Below are 20945 nucleotides of genomic sequence, written 5' to 3'. Positions count from 1 at the left end.
TCATGACAGGATGAAATGAGTCCCTTGAGCTGAACATTTTATTTTCCGTTTACTAAAGAGCTGGAGACCCCTGTTACAACACTCTCAGAATAATAGCGCTACTTAATATTGATTTGAACAAAAACATATCAATTACACTAACACATAGTGTGAGAGTGAGCGAGATACAAGAGAGAGAGACACACACACACACACACACAGGTTTGTATTACTATACTACTTACTATACTGAGGATCAGCCATTTTCCAGTGCATGACACTGGCACGGAACTATGTATAAATCATGTTTAACTCCAATTCCAATCCCTAAAACCTAACCTCTAAAAGGTCTAATCCTAACCCCAACCTGAATCTTGTCCTAATTGCTCTGAAATTCCTCTAAAATAATATTTTTCCAACCATAAAACAACCATTTTCCTTTCCTTGTGAGGACCAGGAAAACGGTCTATTTCTCATATTCTCGTATATGTGTGGGGGGGAAAGTACACACACACACACACACACACACACACACACACACACACACACACACACACACACACACACACACACACACACACACACACACACACACACACACACACACACACACACACACACACACACACACACACACACACACACACGTCTACCCTGCTATATTGTTCAGAATGTTGGAGTACGACAGAAAATGATCTCCACCAACTGTCAACCTTCCACACCAAAAGCCTACGGAAAATACAGCCAATATTCTGGCCAAAAAACATCTCCAACCAACACCTTCTTAGCCGACCCAAGAACACCTGGCGTAGGACTGTGGAGGGAGAGCTGAAGAACCTGCATCACACACCTGGGGTTTATATTTGAAATCTGAACATTTATGTCAGGGGTGATGCAACTTTGATGATGGAGCGGGCCACTATATTTCCACACTCACTCCAGAGGGCCACATTGCATATACTGTCGGGCCATTCTATGTCACACAAAAGCAACAAAAATAGCCAAAACGTGTCGCAGTGCGATGCGTTTTGAGCTTGTAGATCTGCTATTTTTGCTATTTTTTTATTGGAATCCAGTTTTTTTTTTGCTATTTTTGAATTGGAATCATGAAAAGTATTATTTTATTTTGATTTAATTTCAAATGCATTTAGTTATACTTATGTTAACTTTAACTTAAATACAAATACATTGGACATAAAAAAGACAATATAATTGTAATACTAGTCATTAAGTACGAATATAGACTGAAGTAATTAAAGCGGGTCATGTTTGCATGTTTGGAATTGTAACAGCTGAAATCAATAATATATCAGTATTCCCATATTAACCTGTGGGCCGCATTAAGTGAAGGTGGGGGCCGCATGTGGCCCCCGGGCCGCCAGTTGCCCAAGTGTGATTTATGTAGATATACGGGTTGTAAATGTAGAAAGTGCCAAAATCAGGTTGAAGCTCCGCCATGACTGTCATGATATGACAGTCATGTTTCAGGGCTGGCCCAGAACATACAGGAGTGGAGATCCTTTGTTGCTGCCCTACATGCCAGCCGCCATAAAGGGCAGTAAGTAAGTATCACACAGAGAGAGATGACTTGAGCGTCTCTCTCATCAGCGTCTCTCTCATCAGCTTGCTACTATGGTAAACAAGAGGGTCAATCTCATCATGTCTTACCTTGTCGGACGGTCTTCAACCGGATGGGTTCGTTACAGCTGTTAAAGACGGCCAGGATGTCGTAGAGAGGCAGGCCGGACACCGACAACCCCTCCACCTCCAGGAGCAGCTCCCCAGGGTGCAGTTTACCACCATCAGCACCATACACCACCGCATCCTCCCTCACCTGAAAACAACAGTAACATTTTACTATAGTATAGAGCATCGCAGTTCCCGCCCACTTCCTGGTTCCACTTCAAAATACTCAATGCATTTTTCCCATTGACATTTCCAAAAATATTTACATCAATTAATTTAAGCCTAGAATCAAGCCGTCCTGGTGAATCATGACCATAAATCATTTTTTTCTGTGATTTTTTGGGCGGTGAAACCGCCCCTATAAGTGAGATTTGGAAAAATTTACAAATATCTTGGGCAGTGAAACCGCCCCTGAAAGTGAGGTTTGGAAATTTGTACAATTATCCTGCGCTGTGATTGGCCAATCACAATCTATTCAGGACTGTGATTGGCCAGTGTCACATGACATATGTGCATAGCCCTATATAAGCAACCATAACTTTAAAAAAAACATAAATTTGTTTTTTTTAAGTTATGGTTTTGTCCATCATAAAGAGTGTTTCAATAAATATATTTATAGTTATTTAGTTATATAGTTATTTATTTTTGGGCGGTGAAACCGCCCCTATAAGTGAGATTTGGAAAAATGTACATTTTCCTGCGCTGAGATCTGGGCCCAGGAAATTTGTAGAATTATCCTGCGCTGTGATTGGCCAATCACAGTCTATTCAGGACTGTGATTGGCCAGTGTCACATGACACATGTGCATAGCCCTATATAAGCAACCATAACTCGAAAAAAACCAAATCTTTGTTTTTTTCGAGTTATGGTTTCGTCCATCATAAAGAGTGTTTCAATAAATGTATTTATCTTTTGTACATGATTGGTTGACTCCATTCAGTATTGTGATTAGCTAGGAATACACCGCCCACTTCACACAGGGTGTGATTTTTTGTACATCATTGATTGACTCCATTCAGTATTGTGGTTAGCTAGGAAAACACCGCCCACTTCACACAGGGTGTGATTATTTTTTTATTTTATATTTAATTATATGATATACTATATTTATTAAATACCCTTTGTTTTGCCGTTTTCAAAAAAGTTTTTTCACAGAATCAAACGTTTTATGGTCATGATTCACCAGGACCAGTCTGATAGTGATTCCTTAAACGGTTCCTTTTAACAATTCCTGTTTTTTCAAATCTATATTATGGCTTAAAGGAGAATTTTGGACTAAAGCTTTTTTTTTTAAACAGAAGTCTCGCTAGACGAGATCGAAATCTCGAGATTTCAATCTCGTCTAGCGAGACTTAGGTTTTAGTTTTTTTTGTTTTTTGCATAGTGTTCTGTCACTATGAACGTCAGATCTCACAAAAAAAACTTTAAAAAAAACTATTAAAATACGCGATCTAGCGCAAGGCCGCACGTTTTTAGCTGTGGCGGACCCGGGATGGAGTTATGACATTTTTCTACTGTACCATTCATCCTAAGATATCATAACGTCAAAGAAAAGGTAAGAAAACCTTAGTCCAAAATTCTCCTTTAAGGGAGTTCCAAATGGACCCTTACTGTACTGTCTGTAACTCTGAGAGTGTACGAATGTGACCAAAATGGACCCATCCGGTTCCTCCGATTCCTGATCCCAACCCTGGGTAAAGCTTTCACAGAAAATAGCTTGTAGATCGGCTATTTTCAGCGCAGATATATAATGTAGAGTGGAAAACAGAAAAGACACTAGTATAGAGCCCTGATCCCGGTCAACCAACTTTAAGTAGATTTACCACCATCACCATACACCACACACCACAGCATCCTCCCTGACCCAAAACAAAGTACATTTACTAGACTATGTCAATTTTTGGGAGCATCTGTACTTTACTGGAGTATATTTGTATTTTTTTTTTATATTATGACTTTCATGCCACTACATTTCAAAAGACAAATATTGTATTTTAAGTAATAGTGTACTTTTGAAAAACACATACAATACATTTGGAACTAACCACTTACCGCTGAAATAAAGTAAGTAAAGTCAAATAAAGTGACACTATAGACTAGAGGCTATGCACGTGACATCATCGTACCCGGAAGTTATAAGGGAACGCCTACTGAATGGCAAAAAAAACGACTTTCTGGCCTTGACAGCCCATACATCCAAACAGAAAAGTCCTTTCTCATTGTGTTAAACAACATTAAACTCACCAACATGGCAGCTGTACGGAAAGCTTGAATTATCCTCTTTCTATCTGCAAAGTTTTTGTTTCATAAAAATCCACCGTAGACAAACTAGACATGTTATGAGATACTTTCTGTCAATACATTCTGTGGAGGTGATTATTTTTTTAAGTGTCAGAGTTTGGACGCGCTCGTTTTCAATAACACAACATCCTGCTGCCTCCTGCATTATGTGACATTGAAACAGGTGGTACGCAGCAACGCACGAAAAACGCTTTTTTTCCAACGAGTGCTTACCAGTGGTGGAAAAAGTACTCAAATGTTTTACTAGTAAAAGTATCAATACTGCAATGTAGAGGTACTCTCAGGGGTGAGCTGAAGGGGGTGCTAGGGGGGGTCGGCGACCCCTTAGTTCTTCTGACACTATGGGGGTCACGCGAGCACACACCGTCAGCCGCCCGCGAGCCGTCAATCATTACACAACAATGTCCTCAACCTGGCTGCTTTGCATAACATTGCGTTCTCACTTACGTCCTCAGTTACACTGTATTAACAGCCACACATAGATACCATCGTTTAGCAGAGGACGCAAGAACGAGAGCTGTACCAGAAACTCACACGGTTATCCCTGACCGTTGTTGGAAGTTCTTGTGACTGTTCAAATGATTGTTAAAACCACTGTTGAAAGCAATGTAAGTGAAGTTGTCATCTTGTGTCTTTAAAAAAAGATAAAGTCATTGAAGTAAAGTTGTCTGATTATTTTAAGTACTTATGTGTGGGTGAGTCTATGTAAAGGAAAATAAAATAATTGATTAATTGAAACAAAAATAAAAACAACAAATTAACAATGCAACAAAATAATAAGAAAAATAAATAAATTAATTATCACATGTTGAATACAGTATTTCAACTAGCACTGAGCTGAGTGGCTATGTGCACATGCCCGTGCACGTGCACGTGACGTCATAAAATATAGCCCCCATAGTTTTACAAAAGTATTGGTATCAAAATGTACTTAAAGGGATACTTCACTTTCACATAAAATAAACATTTAAAAAATATATTAAAAATAAATGAAAAAAGTAATGGAAAAATCACGGCCCCCTCACGCATTAGAGTGTCCTACTAATGTGTGAGGGGGCCTTTATTTTGCCATAACTTCTTTCATTTTTTTTTAATATATTTTTTTAATGTTTATTTTATGTGAAAGTGAAGTATCCCTTTAAAGTACAAAAAGTAAAAGTACTAAAATGTTTGAAAATAGCCGATCTACTTCGCATCGCGACGCGTTGTGAGCTTGTAGATCGGCTATTTTCAAATAGCCTATGTATAAAATAGGGCTAAAGTGGTTAATGTATGTTTCATTATATCATAATTTATTTCTGAAAAGTAATTAATAACTAAATTAGTAACTAAAGTTTTCAAATAAATGTAGTGGAGTAAAAGTACAATATTTGCCTCTGAGATGTAGTGGAGTAGAAGTAAAAGTATTGGAAATTGGAAATACTCAAGTAAAGTACAAATACCTCAAAATTGGACTTAAGCACAGTAGGCTACTTAAGTAAATGTACTTAGTTACTTTACACCACTGGTGTTTACAAACAAAATGCTCCATATGCTACTCAATGTTTTGCTACTCCAAGTCTAGATGAGGGGGGCGTGTCTTGGTGGAAAAGTGACGCATGTTGCATACTCTCAATTGACAACCTAAATGTAGATATTTTCACTGTTCATTGATATTTGTTGAATATTTCTGGAAAATCTTTGAATTTGGGGGGATAATGTCAAATGTCAATACAGCAATGCATTGACATTAGGGACCAGTCGAAATTTACATAAGGGGGGGCATGGAGGAAATGTATGTGCCCTGATCTAAAATGCCATGACCCTCCCTTTGACAAAAAAAAAAAATCAATGACCCTCCCCAAGTGATTACAAAAAAAAGAGTAACCCTCCCCGCCTAGAAGTGTCACGATATATTGTGTCACGATATAGCCTATCGTGGTATTAAAATGTGATGATAGGTATTGTCATGATGTCATACTGTATCGTAATATTTTTTTAATTGTTTTTTTAATACAAAAAAAACACTTTCTTTTTTTTTGCCGGTGAAAGTTAGGAGTTTTTACTGTATGATATGAAATGTAAAGCTTATCATAATCATAGTAATTATTAATCATGTCCTCCATCATATTCAAGGTATTTTGGAGAGAAATGAAACAGACTCCAGTCAGTCACTTTCAGTTTAAAGCACTGCAGAGGGGAGGTGTTGTGTGTCAGCTGATGCTCGTTGACGCTCGTTAATGTGACATGCATCTGCACTCTCAAATAGGCCTACATCTAATCTAAGATTGTATTATACTGTATCTGGTATTATAGATTTTTTTTAGCTGTTGGAAATAACTAGGCTGCACTTGGTTGGTAAAGTCCAGATGACAAAAATATGAGGTTTGTGGAATTTATAGTTATGCAGTCTTATATTATATTATATTTGTTATATTAGTGTCTATCTGTCCTCTGAAACAATGGGTTTATTGTTAGTGAGAACTTCACTTCTCCATTAAGCTTGCACAAATGTATTTATTTGTGTGTACAAAGCACTTTGTAATTGTTTCTAATTTGCTTTATAACGTTATTTATAAGATGATGGCCAATGTTGATGATACATGAGAAAAGAACATTAATAATATATCATATCGATATCATGCCCAACATCATGTATCGTATTGTGAAATTCTTGACACCCCTAACCCTCCCCATCAAATACAACATGACATTTAAAACTGATATGTCCAATGTTTTGCTTTCCACATTGATTAGAACATTGCTGTAGTGTAGTCAGTCTTGCTAAATGCACAGTGTATCTGTAGTAGTGGTAGCAGAGTGGATAGTGTTCTCATCTTACATGTGGGAAACCCATTGAATCCTGGTCAGATTGAAGAAAGTTGAATATTTGGTAACCAGTAGTTTAAAACTTTTGTCACTCTGCCCTTTTAATTATCAACTACAGTGACTACAACTACACTGTTGCCTACATAAAACAAATTAGGCTATCAATTATGGCCTGATGCTTCTGGTTTTACTTGTGGAGCTAGGCATCTATACACAACTGTCCATATAGATCCACATTAATCACATGCACAGAATTACTTCAAATGATTATGAATATCCAGTTATACTATTTATAATGCATCTCTCCAATAACGCCTGTTGAAGTTTTGCTTAATTGTTCAACCACCATCGTTAAGACGCTGAATAGATTTGACTGGGTCGTTCACACTCGCTGTGCGTTGATGGCTTGTTAACGACCGTCATTGATTCTAAATAGACAAGGTGTTACTTGATTTGAATTCTTTGTATCCTTTGAAATGGAGAGGGGTCATTGACCACTGTTCTGCTGTACTAAAAAGGTATATAAAAAACGGACTATTTTATCAATTCAAAATTGCATGACCCTCCCTTGGATTCAAAGTAAAATTAGCTGACCCTCCCTTGGACCAAAATTAGAAAGGCATGACCCTCCCCTATTTTCCTCCATGCCCCCCCTTATGTAAATTTCGACTGGTCCCTTAGAAAGAAAATGTAACCTACTTTATAATTTGTACTTTCTTAAAATATTTTTAAATGCAAGTACTCCAGTGTACAGCCTTGGATCCATTTTTGACATTTTTATATCTACGATAGTCTTGAGCTGCACCCCCCACCCCCAGTGCGTCCTGGACTTTCACCAGTAAAATCCGTATTTCTCCGAACATGTACAAATGCAAAAATGTAAAGGTGCTGACCCGGTTGCCCCAAATGTTCGCTCAGCATTCGGAATCTTTGTGCAACGTATTTTCAATAGATATGTGTTTGAATCCCGTCTGTGGCCGAACGCCATTTTTTCCCCCTTGTTTACTTCCTGTTCACATCGGGTGTAATACCGACCTTCACCTGGTGCGCCACCCATAAAGGAATACAGGGAACTTCACACAGAATCCGACACAGACGGCATTAAAACACATATCTATAGAAAAATACGGACTAATGCAGTGAACACGGGTTCCTAATGTAGAGTTAACATCCGGGGCTACAGGGTCAGCACTTTCTATATATTATCTGTTTTACATGTACGGAGAAGTAGGCTTTGAGCGCAGATGTCCAGTGACTTACAGGCGGGTAGAGACCAAGAATACTCATAGATCATAGATACGAAAGTAAAAGTCAGACTATACAATATACATCTATGATAGTCTTCTTGATCCAAGGCTAGCAAGTACATTAACTCAAATAGAAATACACATTTGACAGAGCAACGTTCACTTGTAGTTGAGTAACCTAATATTTATTTTGACCAGTATCTCTACTTTAACTGAAGTACTGGGGGTTGGGTTAATTCTATGGTTGGGTTATGTGTCCACCGTGACCGTGTCATGCTGACCTGTCCGATGTATGGGAACTGGCCATGCTCGGCTCCCCCGCACACATCCACGTTAAACTCCCCGTGCGCGTCTCTCAGCAGCGCGCACTCGTTGACCTTAGTGACCCAGTGGTTCTTCTTCAGGATGACTCTGGACATGTTGCCGTTGTTGCTGCTGGTTCCAATCCGACGACCTGCACCCGCTTATAGTTCCGTCAAAACAAACTTTGTTTGGACCGAATGAATGAGCGATGTTACTAATATTATTAATCCTTCAAGTTGTTGTTGTCGTCGGTACATCCTCGGTTTCTTCCTCCTGAACCAAGACATTATTATCATCATCTCCCAAATATATATTCCGTTAAGATTTGTAAACATCCCATAAAGTCACATTATTGTTGTTTTGTCCTCCGCATCAGGGCATTAGATCCGTCAGGACAGACAGACGAATGAATGATCTATTAATCCAGTAGATCTCTCCTTCCCGAGGCGAACTTAATCTCCTCCAGTTGTTGATCCATCATCAGATCATCTCTCATGATGATCTGATGGATAAGCTGCTGAACTGACCGTTAGAAGAACTTCTCTAACTCTTGATCTTCACCTGGTGGCTTTATACCTGTTTAAGGCTGAGGTGTGTTTTTTCTCTCTCTCTCTCTCTCTCTCTCTCTCTCTCTCTCTCTCTCTCTCTCTCTCTCTCTCTCTCTCTCTCTCTCTCTCTCTCTCTCTCTCTCTCTCTCTCTCTCTCTCTCTCTCTCTCTCTCTCTCTCTCTCTCTCTCTCTCTCTCTCTCTCTCTCTCTCTCTCTCTCTCTCACTCACACTCACACTCACACTCACACTCACACTCACACACACACACACACACACGCACGGGCACACACACGCACGGGCACACACACGCACGGGCACACACACGCACGGGCACACCACGCACACACACAAACAAACACGCTGAGCGGCTCCTTTAACTTTAAGCAGGTAACATGACAGCTACACACAAACACACACACAAACACTCTCACACACACACACACACACACACACACCCCCTTATAACTCTAGTCTATGACACACACACTGCTGCTTGGAATGAACGAAAGAGAAGGCAACGCATGCTCTCTATACAGATCCTCCCCTTGGTTGGTCTCCTGGGTCCTAGTGCCCCTCCCTCTGACCGCTGGCTGTTTATTTAAGCAGTGGTGGAAAGTAATTAAGTACATTTACTCAAGTAATGTACTTGAGTACAAGTTTACTTAGGTATTTTAATTTAGATTTTTGTACTTCTACTCCACTACACATCAGAGGCAAATATTGTAGCTATACATTGTACTCCATCACAATTATTTCAAAGCAGTTAGTTACTTTGTAGATTTAGATTATTATTAGGCTATTATAGAATATACATGAACCAATTCAGCCCAATTTCGTAATTCATCTACTCGAAATGATCAGATATACAAGCTCATAGTTAGTCACGTCATAGGGCGCCGTGAGCTTGTAGATCTGCTATTTTTGAAAGATTAAAAAAAAGGAAACTTGTGAAATGGGATATTGTGCATAATGCGTACTTTAAGTATATTTTTATGCCAAATGATTTTTTGATACAGGATTTTACTTGTAGTATTTCTACATTGAGGTATTATTGCTACTTTTACTTAAAGGTGTACTAACTTTGCCCTCTGTTTACATAGCAAAAACAATAAATAAATGTTTTACCCATCATTTCTCTCTATAGCAGCAGTTATCAGCCACTGGAGTTGTGTGGTTGTGTTTACCTGCAGAAACACATTGTCCTCTCACTGTATTTTGGTATTTTCACTGTTTGTTTTGGCAGACAGGGAAGTTTTTTGGGTAAAAAAAAAAGATGAAATGTTTTGTAAGCACAGGGCAAAGTTATTATGCCTTTAAGTAAAAAAGAAATCGGAGTAGGCCTACTTCTTCCACCTCTGCATGTAAACCACCGTCTTTAATACGCTCTGTGACCGAAGATATCAGATCTGCAAGCTCACAACGTGCCATGGACGCGGCACGTTGTGAGCTTGTATATCTGCAATTTTTCTGCCACAGACTTGTATAAGCTCCTCTCCTGGGATCTGCCGGATCACTGGCCTTTCCGACCGGATTAGAGGGCCAAGCAGAATCCACCTCTTTAATCTCCTTCTCCTCCAGAGATCAGGCCCCTCTTCACTTCTTTATATGTTCTATTTAAATAAATAATACATAAATAATAATGACGACATGCCGGAGTGAGTGAACTGCTGCCTTTCTATCGTTCTTTGTACAAAGTTTTAAATGTAGGAGTCTTGTTTGAAAACGAACAAGCTCATGCAATTTTAAAGTGGTGTGTCGTCCGCCCTCGCAGTTACATTCTCAAAGTACATGTAGAGAAGAATATTTTCTTTACAAACCGTTTCAAAGAGTCAGCGGTTCTCCAACCTTTTCATGTCCAAGATTAAAAACAAAAGATTTTCAAAAATAGCAGATCTACAAAGCTCACAATGCATCGCTTGGCGACGCATTGTGAGCTTGTAGATCTGCTATTTTTGAATAGCTGCGAAGCATGAAATAAGGGTTAAAGTGGGTAAACAAATGTTTATGCTATTAACAAATTTAACTGGTGGGACCCCCTGGAACTTTCTCTCAGGGACCCCTGGAGGTCCCCCCACTTTGTGAACCACTGTCATAGAGGAAAAAAACAGTAGCACTTTCACTTTTTCAGAGAAAAACCCTGAACCGCTTATCAAGGACCCCCCCCCCCCCCCCATAGGGTTAAAGTGGTTAAACTGTTCCTCATTTTGCTGGAGGACCGCCGCTGACCTAATAGACCAGCTGATGAATTAATCTGAGGGAATCTTCATTGTTTTGAGGGCAGGTCATGTTGACATGACCTCTGCTCAGAGGATTAGGGTCATGAATAACACCCTCTGGAAGACTTGTTGGGTCATCTCCTCAAGAGACAACATGTCCCTGTCTGGGCCATTAGTTGTAAAGGAGATGTAGGCTACATGATGTTCAGTAACAGGGGTCTCCCTGTCTCTCCAGCTCTTTAATAAACAGAAAACGTTCACTTGTAGTTGAGTAACCAAATATTTGACCAGTATCTCTACTTTAACTGAAGTACTGGGGGTTGGGTTAAACTCCATGGTTGGGTTATAACTGTGTCCACCATGACCGTGTCATGCTGACCTGTCCGATGTATGGGAACTGGCCATGGAACTGGTCGGGATACCAATTTCATCCATCGGGAGACAACCTCATAGGATACAGGACAAACAAGTGAAGTTGGAAGTGATGAAACAAAACAAAACAAAAATGACCAGAAAATATTGGAATCCGAACAACTATAAAAATGTAAGCTGATGAATGGGGTCTCTCTTCTGATTGGATGAAATTGGTGCCCCGCCCAGAAGTTTATTTTCTTTTTACTAAAGATCTGGAGAGAGAAACTGAACAAACACTATGTATAGCAATGATTCCTACTGTATCAGAATATACAACTTTAACTTTCTCAACTAAAAACATATCACTTATACAACCTTTAACAATAATCTCTGAAAAGTTCAACACATTTGACACATTTGACACATTTGACACATTTGACTATCAACATCTTTAGCAGCATTGCTAAAGATCTAGAGAAACCCCTGTTATTGGGAGAGAGATTAAAAAACACTATATCTATGATTACTATCAGAATATCGAAAGGGCTGGCGAAAGGGCCTACTCTGTGTGGAGTTTGCACGTTCTCCCCGTGTCTCTCAGGGTAGTTAATACCCTCACAAAAACATGTAGTAATTCTGGTCGCTATAACTCCTCCCCCATGACAGCCGGGGCGCCTGATGGAGGAGAAGGGAACTGGTTGGAATAACGTGTTCCTTCCACGCGCTACGTCCTACCGGGGAAACTCCCCCCCCCTGTCAGGTGACAAGAAGGTCAGTTGGCTCTCATGCATTGAAGGAGGCATGAGCTCGGCCCTGGCCTCCCTAGGCTGGTGAGGGGAGTGTAGCGCCCAGGATCACTTAGAAAATTGGCACCGGGTGAAAAATAAGGGTTACAAAAATCGTGGGATAACATTTTTGAAAAAAAGAATATCGAGCAATTTAACACAGATTCTTTAAACAAAAAATGTCACCTTTAATATTTGTGCTTTGATATGGTGTGTATAAGATCATACAGTGAGTGTGGGGATCAGGTGTTTAACAAACACATCATCTTATAGCGTGGATAAAAGGCTGACTATGTTCACATATAGAGTACAGTAACAGGCAGTGTACTGTAAGCACATGGCTGCAGTCAGTGTGAGGGCAGTGGCCTGGATTGTATGGCATCAAAGAGACCTTTCCATCCCATTTCACCTCAATGTGTGAGTGCACTGCCGCTGTTGGGATAGTGCACTGAGGGAATCTACTGTGGGACGAGTGCACTGGTAGAAGAAGTAGCCCACTCCAATGGTTCTCAACCTGTGGGTCGGGACCCCAGATGACAGAGTAAAGTGTCAATTTTAAGACTTTTAAAAGAAAAAATAAATGAAATTCAAAAAGGCCATTACTGCATCAAAAGTAATCAACAAACTTTATTATAAAAACTGGTCAAACATTGGCCAAATTGTCGAAAAAAAATGAAACGCCTTGCGCTGCGAGGCGTTGTGAGCTTGTAGATCAGCTATTTTCACAATATTTATCTGTGGAACCGAGTCAAACTAAATGTAATAATGCCTCAACTCCTACAATTCCAAGTGCTGGAATAATATGATTATTTTGGGGCGGTTTTTTTCTTTCTTTCAAAAATAGCAGACCTACAAACACACAACTCGTCTACTATTCTTGAATAGCCGAAAAAAATAAATAGGGCTCAAATGATTGATGTGTGTTTCATAACAATAATCCAAATCTGAAAAAGTAACTTGTAACTAAAGTTTCCAGATAATCGTGTAGTGGAGTAAAGAGTACAATATTTGCCTCTGAGATGTAGTGGAGTAGAAGTATACATTATCAAAAAACGTATACTCAAGTAAAGTAAAATGACCTCAGAACTGTACTTAAGTACAGTACTTGAGTAAATGTAGGCCTACCTATGGTACTTTGCACCACCGGAGAGGGCACAGTGACTCAACCGTGGGAAAAGTGTCTTAACGTCACATTTATATTGCCTACTTGCTCATGGAGGGCTGAAATGGTCTCAAAGGGCATGCACACACTAGTTTTATTACACCATATAACCAGGAGTATTACTTTAACTTTGTATAGGCAAAGATGCTTAAAGGTATTAAGTGATCTTTTTTTGATAAAAGGTTAAAACTCTATATTCTGATAGTAATTGTTGAGCTTGCAAAGTGATGTGCTGTGAGCTTGTAGATCTGCTATTTTTGAATAGCCAACGCTAAAATCTAAAATGACACAGATGCCTTTAAAGGGTTAAACTGGAAACACACACGTGAAGAGTCATGATTGTGTTATTTCTTTCTGGTTAAAACCAGATTAAATTTCAAACGTGACTCCCACAACTATTATTGAATAGAAAGTCATGCTTATCTGCTTGTTATGCTGTTTCATTTAGAACATATTGGACTTACTGAAATGTTATGGTCACAGTTTTAAATAAATCTGATCAGGAGGCACACATTGTAACTCTGTCTCACACTCTCACACTCTCTGTCTGTCTGTCTGTCTGTCTGTCTGTCTGTCTCTCTCTCTTTCTCTCTTACTCTCACACTCTCTCTGCCTGTGTGTGTGTGTGTGTGTGTGTGTGTGTGTGTGTGTGTGTGTGTGTGTGTGTGTGTGTGTGTGTGTGTGTGTGTGTGTGTGTGTGTGTGTGTGTGTGTGTGTGTGTGTGTGTGTGTGTGTGTGTGTGTGTCTCTCTGTCTCTCTGTCTGTCTGTCTGTCTGTCTGTCTCAGTTTGTTCTGGTAAGTCCATTCAGAGTTATATATCTTGCAGGAGTGTGCCATCAGAAATGTGACGATAAAAATAATATTTTTGATGTGAGACGGAAAACGTCTAACATGAACCTCATTATTCATTGTGAGGTTCATTGTTCATTATATTCATTGTTTCCTGCAAACACAGAGAGCTGAACAACGTGTCACTGATGTGAAACCAGCCTCATCACTCAGGATCAATGGAACACAAAGTAAACAGTGTGTTTGAACAGTCCGTTTGTACAGAATTATTATGTATGACGTTGAGAGGAAGATGAAGGCTGGGGTGAAATAATGAGTTATGAGTATAAAGCGGCCAGTTTTGTGTAAAACAAGTGCTTCTCAATATTGTTCATGTGGAGGACTGCCAAATTGATATGTATTTGGCCGCGGACCCCCATCTGAAAACGTTTTGAGCCAGGGACCCCCAGGAGAGAAGATTCATGTAAAAACATGTATCTGAAAACATTTGATATTTTTATTTGTTTTGTCTCTCAAAAATAGCAGATATACAAGCTTGCAGATCTGCTGTTTTTGAATAGCCAACATATAAACAGATGGATGGAAGTGGTTAAAATCATTGTGATGCTGTATTAACTCCTTTGGTTAAGGGCCCCCTGGAACCCACAGCGACCCCGGCGGGAATCGAACCCAGGACCTTCTAACTGTGAGGTGACAGCGCTACCGACTGCACCACGTGCCCCCCAAAATAATATGTGTTTGACTGCGGACTCCCATCAATTTGTGCCAGGGGCTCTCACACAAGATTTGCGTTGTTCGAAAAAAAATCTAAAAATAAAAAAAAAATCTACAAAAATCTGATATACAAGAGCTTGTAGAATTTGAAAGGGTGGCAGTATAACTGGGCGTCCAAACCTGAAGAATGTCATACATCCACAATCAAAGGCAGGGTGATTAAATATTAACCAGCCAGTCAAACAGTGCATCGATCTGTAGTGACGGCCAGGAGGAATGCTGCATTAAATAACAGTAAACAAAAGTCATAGAGATACCACTCACTAAGTGCAGGTCAAGGTCATTCATTTTTGCTCATTGGCACTTTGTCATTACTTTACACAGGGTTCAGAGAGAGAGATATTTAAAAAGAAAAATGTCATTTGATTTTACATTTCAAAAATCCTAACACAGAATCCCAGCGGTGTAAAGTAACTAAGTACATTTCCTCCGATCACAGCTGGTCAGTGGTGTTCAGCCAGACTCCTCTCCTGTGTGTAGATGCAACACACCCTGCCCCTGACTGTTCACTGTCTACAGTGGTGGAAAGTAACTAAGTACATTTACTCAAGTACTGTACTTTTTTTTAGGTATTTCCCATTTTCAGCACTTTTACTTCTACTCCACTACATCTCAGAGCCAAATATTGTACTTTTACTCCACTGCAATTATTTGAAAACTTTAGTTACTAGTTACTTTGCAGGTATAAAAATATTACATTATGAAACATACATTAACCAAAGATATCTATTTTTAAAGATATTTTTTGGGGCGTTTATGCCTTTATTTGGACAGGACAGTAGGCTGACAGGAAAATGGGGAGAGAGATGGGGGGGAGAGATACAGCAAAGGTCGTCGGGAACGGGTGTCAAACCCGCGACAAAACGTCATGCTGGATTACCAGATTATGTGTTATGCGCCTGGACCGCTAGGCCAGCGGACAACGCCATACATTTAGCACTATTTTATTTATTGGCTATTTGAAAATAGCCAATCTACAAGCTCGCGAGGCGTTGTGAGCTTGTAGATCTGCTATTTTTTATTTTTTTTGTACTTTTACTTTTGGTACTTTATACATTTTGATACCAATACTTTAGTACTTTTACTCAAGTAAATTTCAAATTCCTGACTTTTACTTGTAAGGGCACGGTCACACCGCACTTTTATCTTACCTCTGGGGAGGAATCTGCCAATGCTTTGTCAATGCAAATGCGTGCGATTCGCAAGAAAGATGCGCAACACCATGAATCCACGCATTTGTATTGACAAAGCATTGGCAGATTCCGCCCCATAGGTAAAATAAAAGTTTGGTGTGATTGTGCCCTAACAGAGTACTTCTACATTGCAGTATTGATACTTTTACTTAAGTAAACATTATGACTACTTTTTCCACCACTGCAGAATCCAAATATCAATACTAAAAGTGAGGTATATTTCCCACGGTTCAACAGGGCTATGTCTTGTTGTGTCTTGTGGTCAGTCAGTGTCTTATTGTGCATGTGAGACAGATTAGTGTGATGTCATCGAACAGCTGGTCAGTGGAGGAAGAATTTTTCCCATTACTTTCCCATTACTTCAACTCCACTACATCTCGGAGGCAAATATTGTAGTTTTACTCCAGTACAATTATTTGAAAACTTTAGTTAGTAGTTACTTTGTAGATTTTAATTCTTATTACTAAACATACATTAACCACTTCAGCCCCATTATTCTCACAGTGACCTTGTAGATCTGCTATTTTCAAAAGATGTTTATATATTTTGAACTGGGACATTCTGCACAATGAGTACTTTTACTTTTGGTACTTTAAGTATATTTTGATGCCCATACTTTTGTAATTTTACTCAAGTAAATTTTGATTACCGGACTTCTGCGGTAACAATACTTTTACTTAAGTAAAAACTGTGAGTGCCTTTTCCACCACTGGTGTTGTGACAACCTTTAGTTTGTGCCATCATTTGTGTGTTGTGTTTACAGCTGTATGAAACCTGCTGTGTACAATGAAACAGAGTAAGTTCAAGTTGTGTTATATTTGAATTTTTTATGACATCTGTATCGGCAGATATGATAAAACTTTGCCTCTTTCTTATGTGACAATTTGGACAATATTTGGACAGTTTTTATAGTATAGTTTGTTGATTACTTTTGATGCAGTAATGGCCTTTTTTCATTTAATTTAATTTCTTTATATATACATATTTATACATATATTAAAAAAAGGGTAAGGTCTTAACAGTCCTTACATTGTCGCTGTACTGTCCTCTGGGGATCCCCAAAATCATGTGGGGACCCACAGGTTGAGAACCACTGTGCTAGATCATCTGTACCTGTGGTAAATCAGATGGCCGGAGGGACGGTCACTGTGTTAAATAATGCACAAGTTACCAGATGAATGCTCATATTCCACATGTCCTGTAGGACACTGTTACTCAAAGTGGGGTCTATGGGGACCCCCAGGGGTCCTTGAGGGGGTTCCATGGGGGTCCCCAGCAAAATTAGTTAATATATCATCAAAATCAGTCTAACCACATTAGCCCTATATACGTTGGTCATCTAAAAATAGCCGATCTCCCTTCTCACCAATAACTACAATAACAACCAGAACCATGAAGAGCAAACACACAAAAATAATCATTTCTTTATACCTGTAAACCTGTGAACCTGTGATGTGACTATGAAAGTTATTCTGAGAGAGACAGACAGAGAGACAGACAGAGAGAGAGACAGACAGAGACAGAGAGACAGTAGAGAGAGACAGTAGAGAGAGACAGTAGAGAGAGACAGAGACAGAGACAGAGACAGAAGTAGTAGTAAAGGGCACTTCGGTAGCTAAATGCTAAGCTAACAACATGCTAACATGCTAATTGTGTTAGCATCCGCCATTTTGTTTTTAGTGACGTCATCATTAGGGGGCGTGTCCAAGCATGCCCGGACATGTCTGACCCCCCTGCTGTGTGGAGGGGGGAGTGGAGGGGGGTTTGGCGCCCCCTGCTGGGAAGGGGAGGAAGTAGGAGGGCGGGTTAATGTGTATTCAATTACTGTGTCTGAGTGGGTGTGTCCCAGACAGGATAACGTGTATTGAAAGGTGAAGGGAGTGGGGGGTGTAGGGGGATGTGGTTGGGTAACCTAGACAGTGATAATTGAATACACTCAAAAAGGCTAGTGGGGTTTCTGTTTTGTTTTATTCTTAAAGAATAAGAATTGTTATTCATTGATCAAATGTTTGCGTGTAATTGACTGCTGCAATGTCACTTGAGATTTACAGGCTTCAAGTGGTTGTTTAAAAGGTAACTTTGATTGACTTAGGGCACATTATAGTCTTATTTCAGAAAAATCACTCTTTTATAAATTATTCTTAAAGGGTATAATAACTTTAATACCTATAATGACTTTAGAACATATGCCGTAGCAGGGTTTTATTTTCTAACAGTATTCCTTACTCCCTTGTAGTTAAACTGGGGAACATGCAAAGGAATCAAGGTGCATTAAGAGTGTAACAGGCTGGCAAGTGGTTCTTTAGTCTAGTCTTTTCACACACGGTTTGATTAAAATAAAAATATATTTTTTTAAAGCAATGGTAGCTAAACCTTAATGTGAGATAAGACAACCCTAACAACATCACCATGTTAAACATTTATAACTTTTTTTTTACTGCATACACAGCTTTAGAAAAACAAGTATTTAAAAATACCCCCAGTGCATGCTGGGTAATTATTTTAGCCAATGGGAGTGGCCCCCCTAGTGACATAGCTGATTGAAAATGTCCCACTCACAGGGTGTTATACAGTGTGAACAAGTAGAATGCACCATTGACACAACCTATGTATTGTGTTTAAAGCTGCATTTACTCGCTACTCTTTTAATTCCCTAAAGTAATATTACACAGTCCTTTAACAAAAAGGTTTGAACACTTTGAATGTGATTCTAAAAGATGTTAACACATCAGGATAGAGGATACATTGAAAGTCTAACAGGTTTGGTACCACTGTCTAGTTTCTAGTCCTTTCACTGCAGGTTTAAAAAATAATAATAATCAAAAATTATATTTTTAAAAGGCTAAGGGTAGCTAAACTTTAATGTGACACAAGACAACCCTAACAATATCACCATATTAAAAATGTATAACTTTTTTTTTTACAAGTGGAGTACAACTTTTTTTTTTTTTTTCTTTCGAAAAGTTTTATTGAATCTTATCCTTTCAGAAACAATACAAATTTTCAAACTTTTCTTAAAAAAAAAGTTGGGCTATACATATGGAAATAAAATTCATGCATATAACCAAACAAAAAAAAACATGAAACCATTAACACATATCATGACAGGACTACAAAACAGAATTGTCATGTATGACATACAGATGATAAAATCAGAACATTATTTTTCCTTTTTTTTTTTTTTTTTTTTTTTTTTCCTTTCCCCCCCCGCAATATACGAAAACAACAAAGCAAGTAAACCAAAAAACTTTTTCATAACATCATCAGGACTTAAACGTGTGTCATAACTCCAGTCCGCCTACTCTGGCGGTTGGTAACTTAGAAAAGTCTTTTCACTGCCATCAGTCATTATGAACACATTTCTCATCAGCTGACCCCCCGCCGCCTTGTTGGGGCACTCCTCCAGCAGGTGAGGATAGGGGAAGTGATTACATAGTCTAATATCGCATTGATACTTCGGACAGTCTAGTTCGTCATGCGTCCTTTCGCCACAAAAAGGGCAACGTCTATTACTTTGTGTCTTTTTTAAAGCGGCCTCCGGTGAGGTCTCCGATGGGACCTCCGATGAGGTCTCTGATGGGACCTCTACTGAGGTCTCCGGAGAGGCCGCCGGTGATGTCCCTTTGTCCTCGTTCTTCTTTTTTCCATTTCCTCCTCCCTCCACACCCGGAGGTATGGGGGGGGGCCCTGGTGGAGTCGACGCTGGATCCTCAGGTGAGGCAGGACCAAAAAGGTTTGTGGGCCGGCCCGTGTCAAAACCCAAGCGTTTCTCCTCCTTGTTCCCACCAGTCACTTTCACTCCTTCATGTGGCCTTGACAGGGCCACATCTAGTGTTGTCTCGGTTCTTCTTGCTTTTGAGGCCTGGGAGTCTGTCTTTTTTTTTTCTCTGTCTGCACCAGGCGCTGAAGAGGTCTCCGCTGGTGCCTCTTTCTCCACACTTCTCGGTGTTACCGGTAATGGGCGCTTCTTGCTTCCCCCCTCAGCCTGAGAGGAAGGTCCAGGGGCGCCCTCCTCATTCCCTCCTCCTCTCCCGGGCCCGTCAACACCTGCTCCACCCTTGGTCGGGCAGTCCCTGAACAGATGGTCTGTGGACTTACAGGCGTGGCAGGCCTTGGGTCGTGGACAGTCCTTCGCCATATGGTCCTTAGCCTGGCATAATCTGCATTTTGTCCCATAATCGCATGTCTCCTTTGTGTGCCCACTCCCCCTGCACTTCTTGCAAAACAGAGGCTGCCGGTAGTAGTGCAGATAGCCTCTAACCGTCCCTATTTCAAAGAAGGCAGGGGGATGGGCTAGTCCATCACGTCCCGTCGCATCTTTCTTCAAATTCATGCGAATTATCCTCTTCCCCGTCCAAAACCCTGTTCCGTCCATTATCTTCTTGTTTTCATTATCTTTGCACACAACCCCAAAACTCCCCAGAAACTTCAAAATAGCTTCTGGTTTCACATGTAGGTCATACATGCATACAGTCACTTCTCTATAATCAGTACCCTGCAGCAACAGAATATCAATGCCTCCCAACCTCTCCTCCTTTTTCAGCTTCAAGTAAATCCTATGCAGTTTGTCAAGCGCACCTGTATCACTCAAAGTGACGTCGTACGCCTTCTCCCGAGGATTATCCAGGAAACCCAGTACCTCCTCCTTCTTCAGCTCAAAAAGTCCAATTAGGATGTCCCTTCCAAACTGATCTCTGTCCATAGGTGGTTCAGGGTCCACGCCCTCATCCCTGCTAGGCCACCAAAACCGACAGGTGTTCCTTGGTCCAACCAATTTTGCCATCTTCAAAATCCAAATC

At 40.0% G+C, this 20945-nt stretch overlaps 1 protein-coding gene across 1 annotated transcript in view; it reads right to left on the bottom strand.

The window, feature by feature from the left end:
* LOC308096889 (membrane-associated guanylate kinase, WW and PDZ domain-containing protein 1-like) overlaps window positions 1-8847 on the bottom strand; it is a 199769-nt gene extending 190922 nt beyond the window's left edge. The window contains exons 1-2 of the mRNA XM_080444399.1: window positions 8303-8847; window positions 1648-1813 (exon numbers count right to left, since the gene is read on the bottom strand). Coding sequence (XP_080300525.1) covers window positions 1648-1813; window positions 8303-8440 — 304 coding nt within the window. The 5' untranslated portion in view covers window positions 8441-8847. The remainder of the gene's footprint in view (window positions 1-1647; window positions 1814-8302) is intronic.
* Between the last annotated feature and the right edge of the window lie 12098 nt (window positions 8848-20945).

Source organism: Gymnoscopelus braueri (genome assembly GCF_963280865.1).
Source record: "Gymnoscopelus braueri genome assembly, chromosome: 12".
Lineage (NCBI taxonomy): Eukaryota > Metazoa > Chordata > Actinopteri > Myctophiformes > Myctophidae > Gymnoscopelus > Gymnoscopelus braueri.
This window is presented reverse-complemented; position numbering and strand designations above follow the sequence as displayed.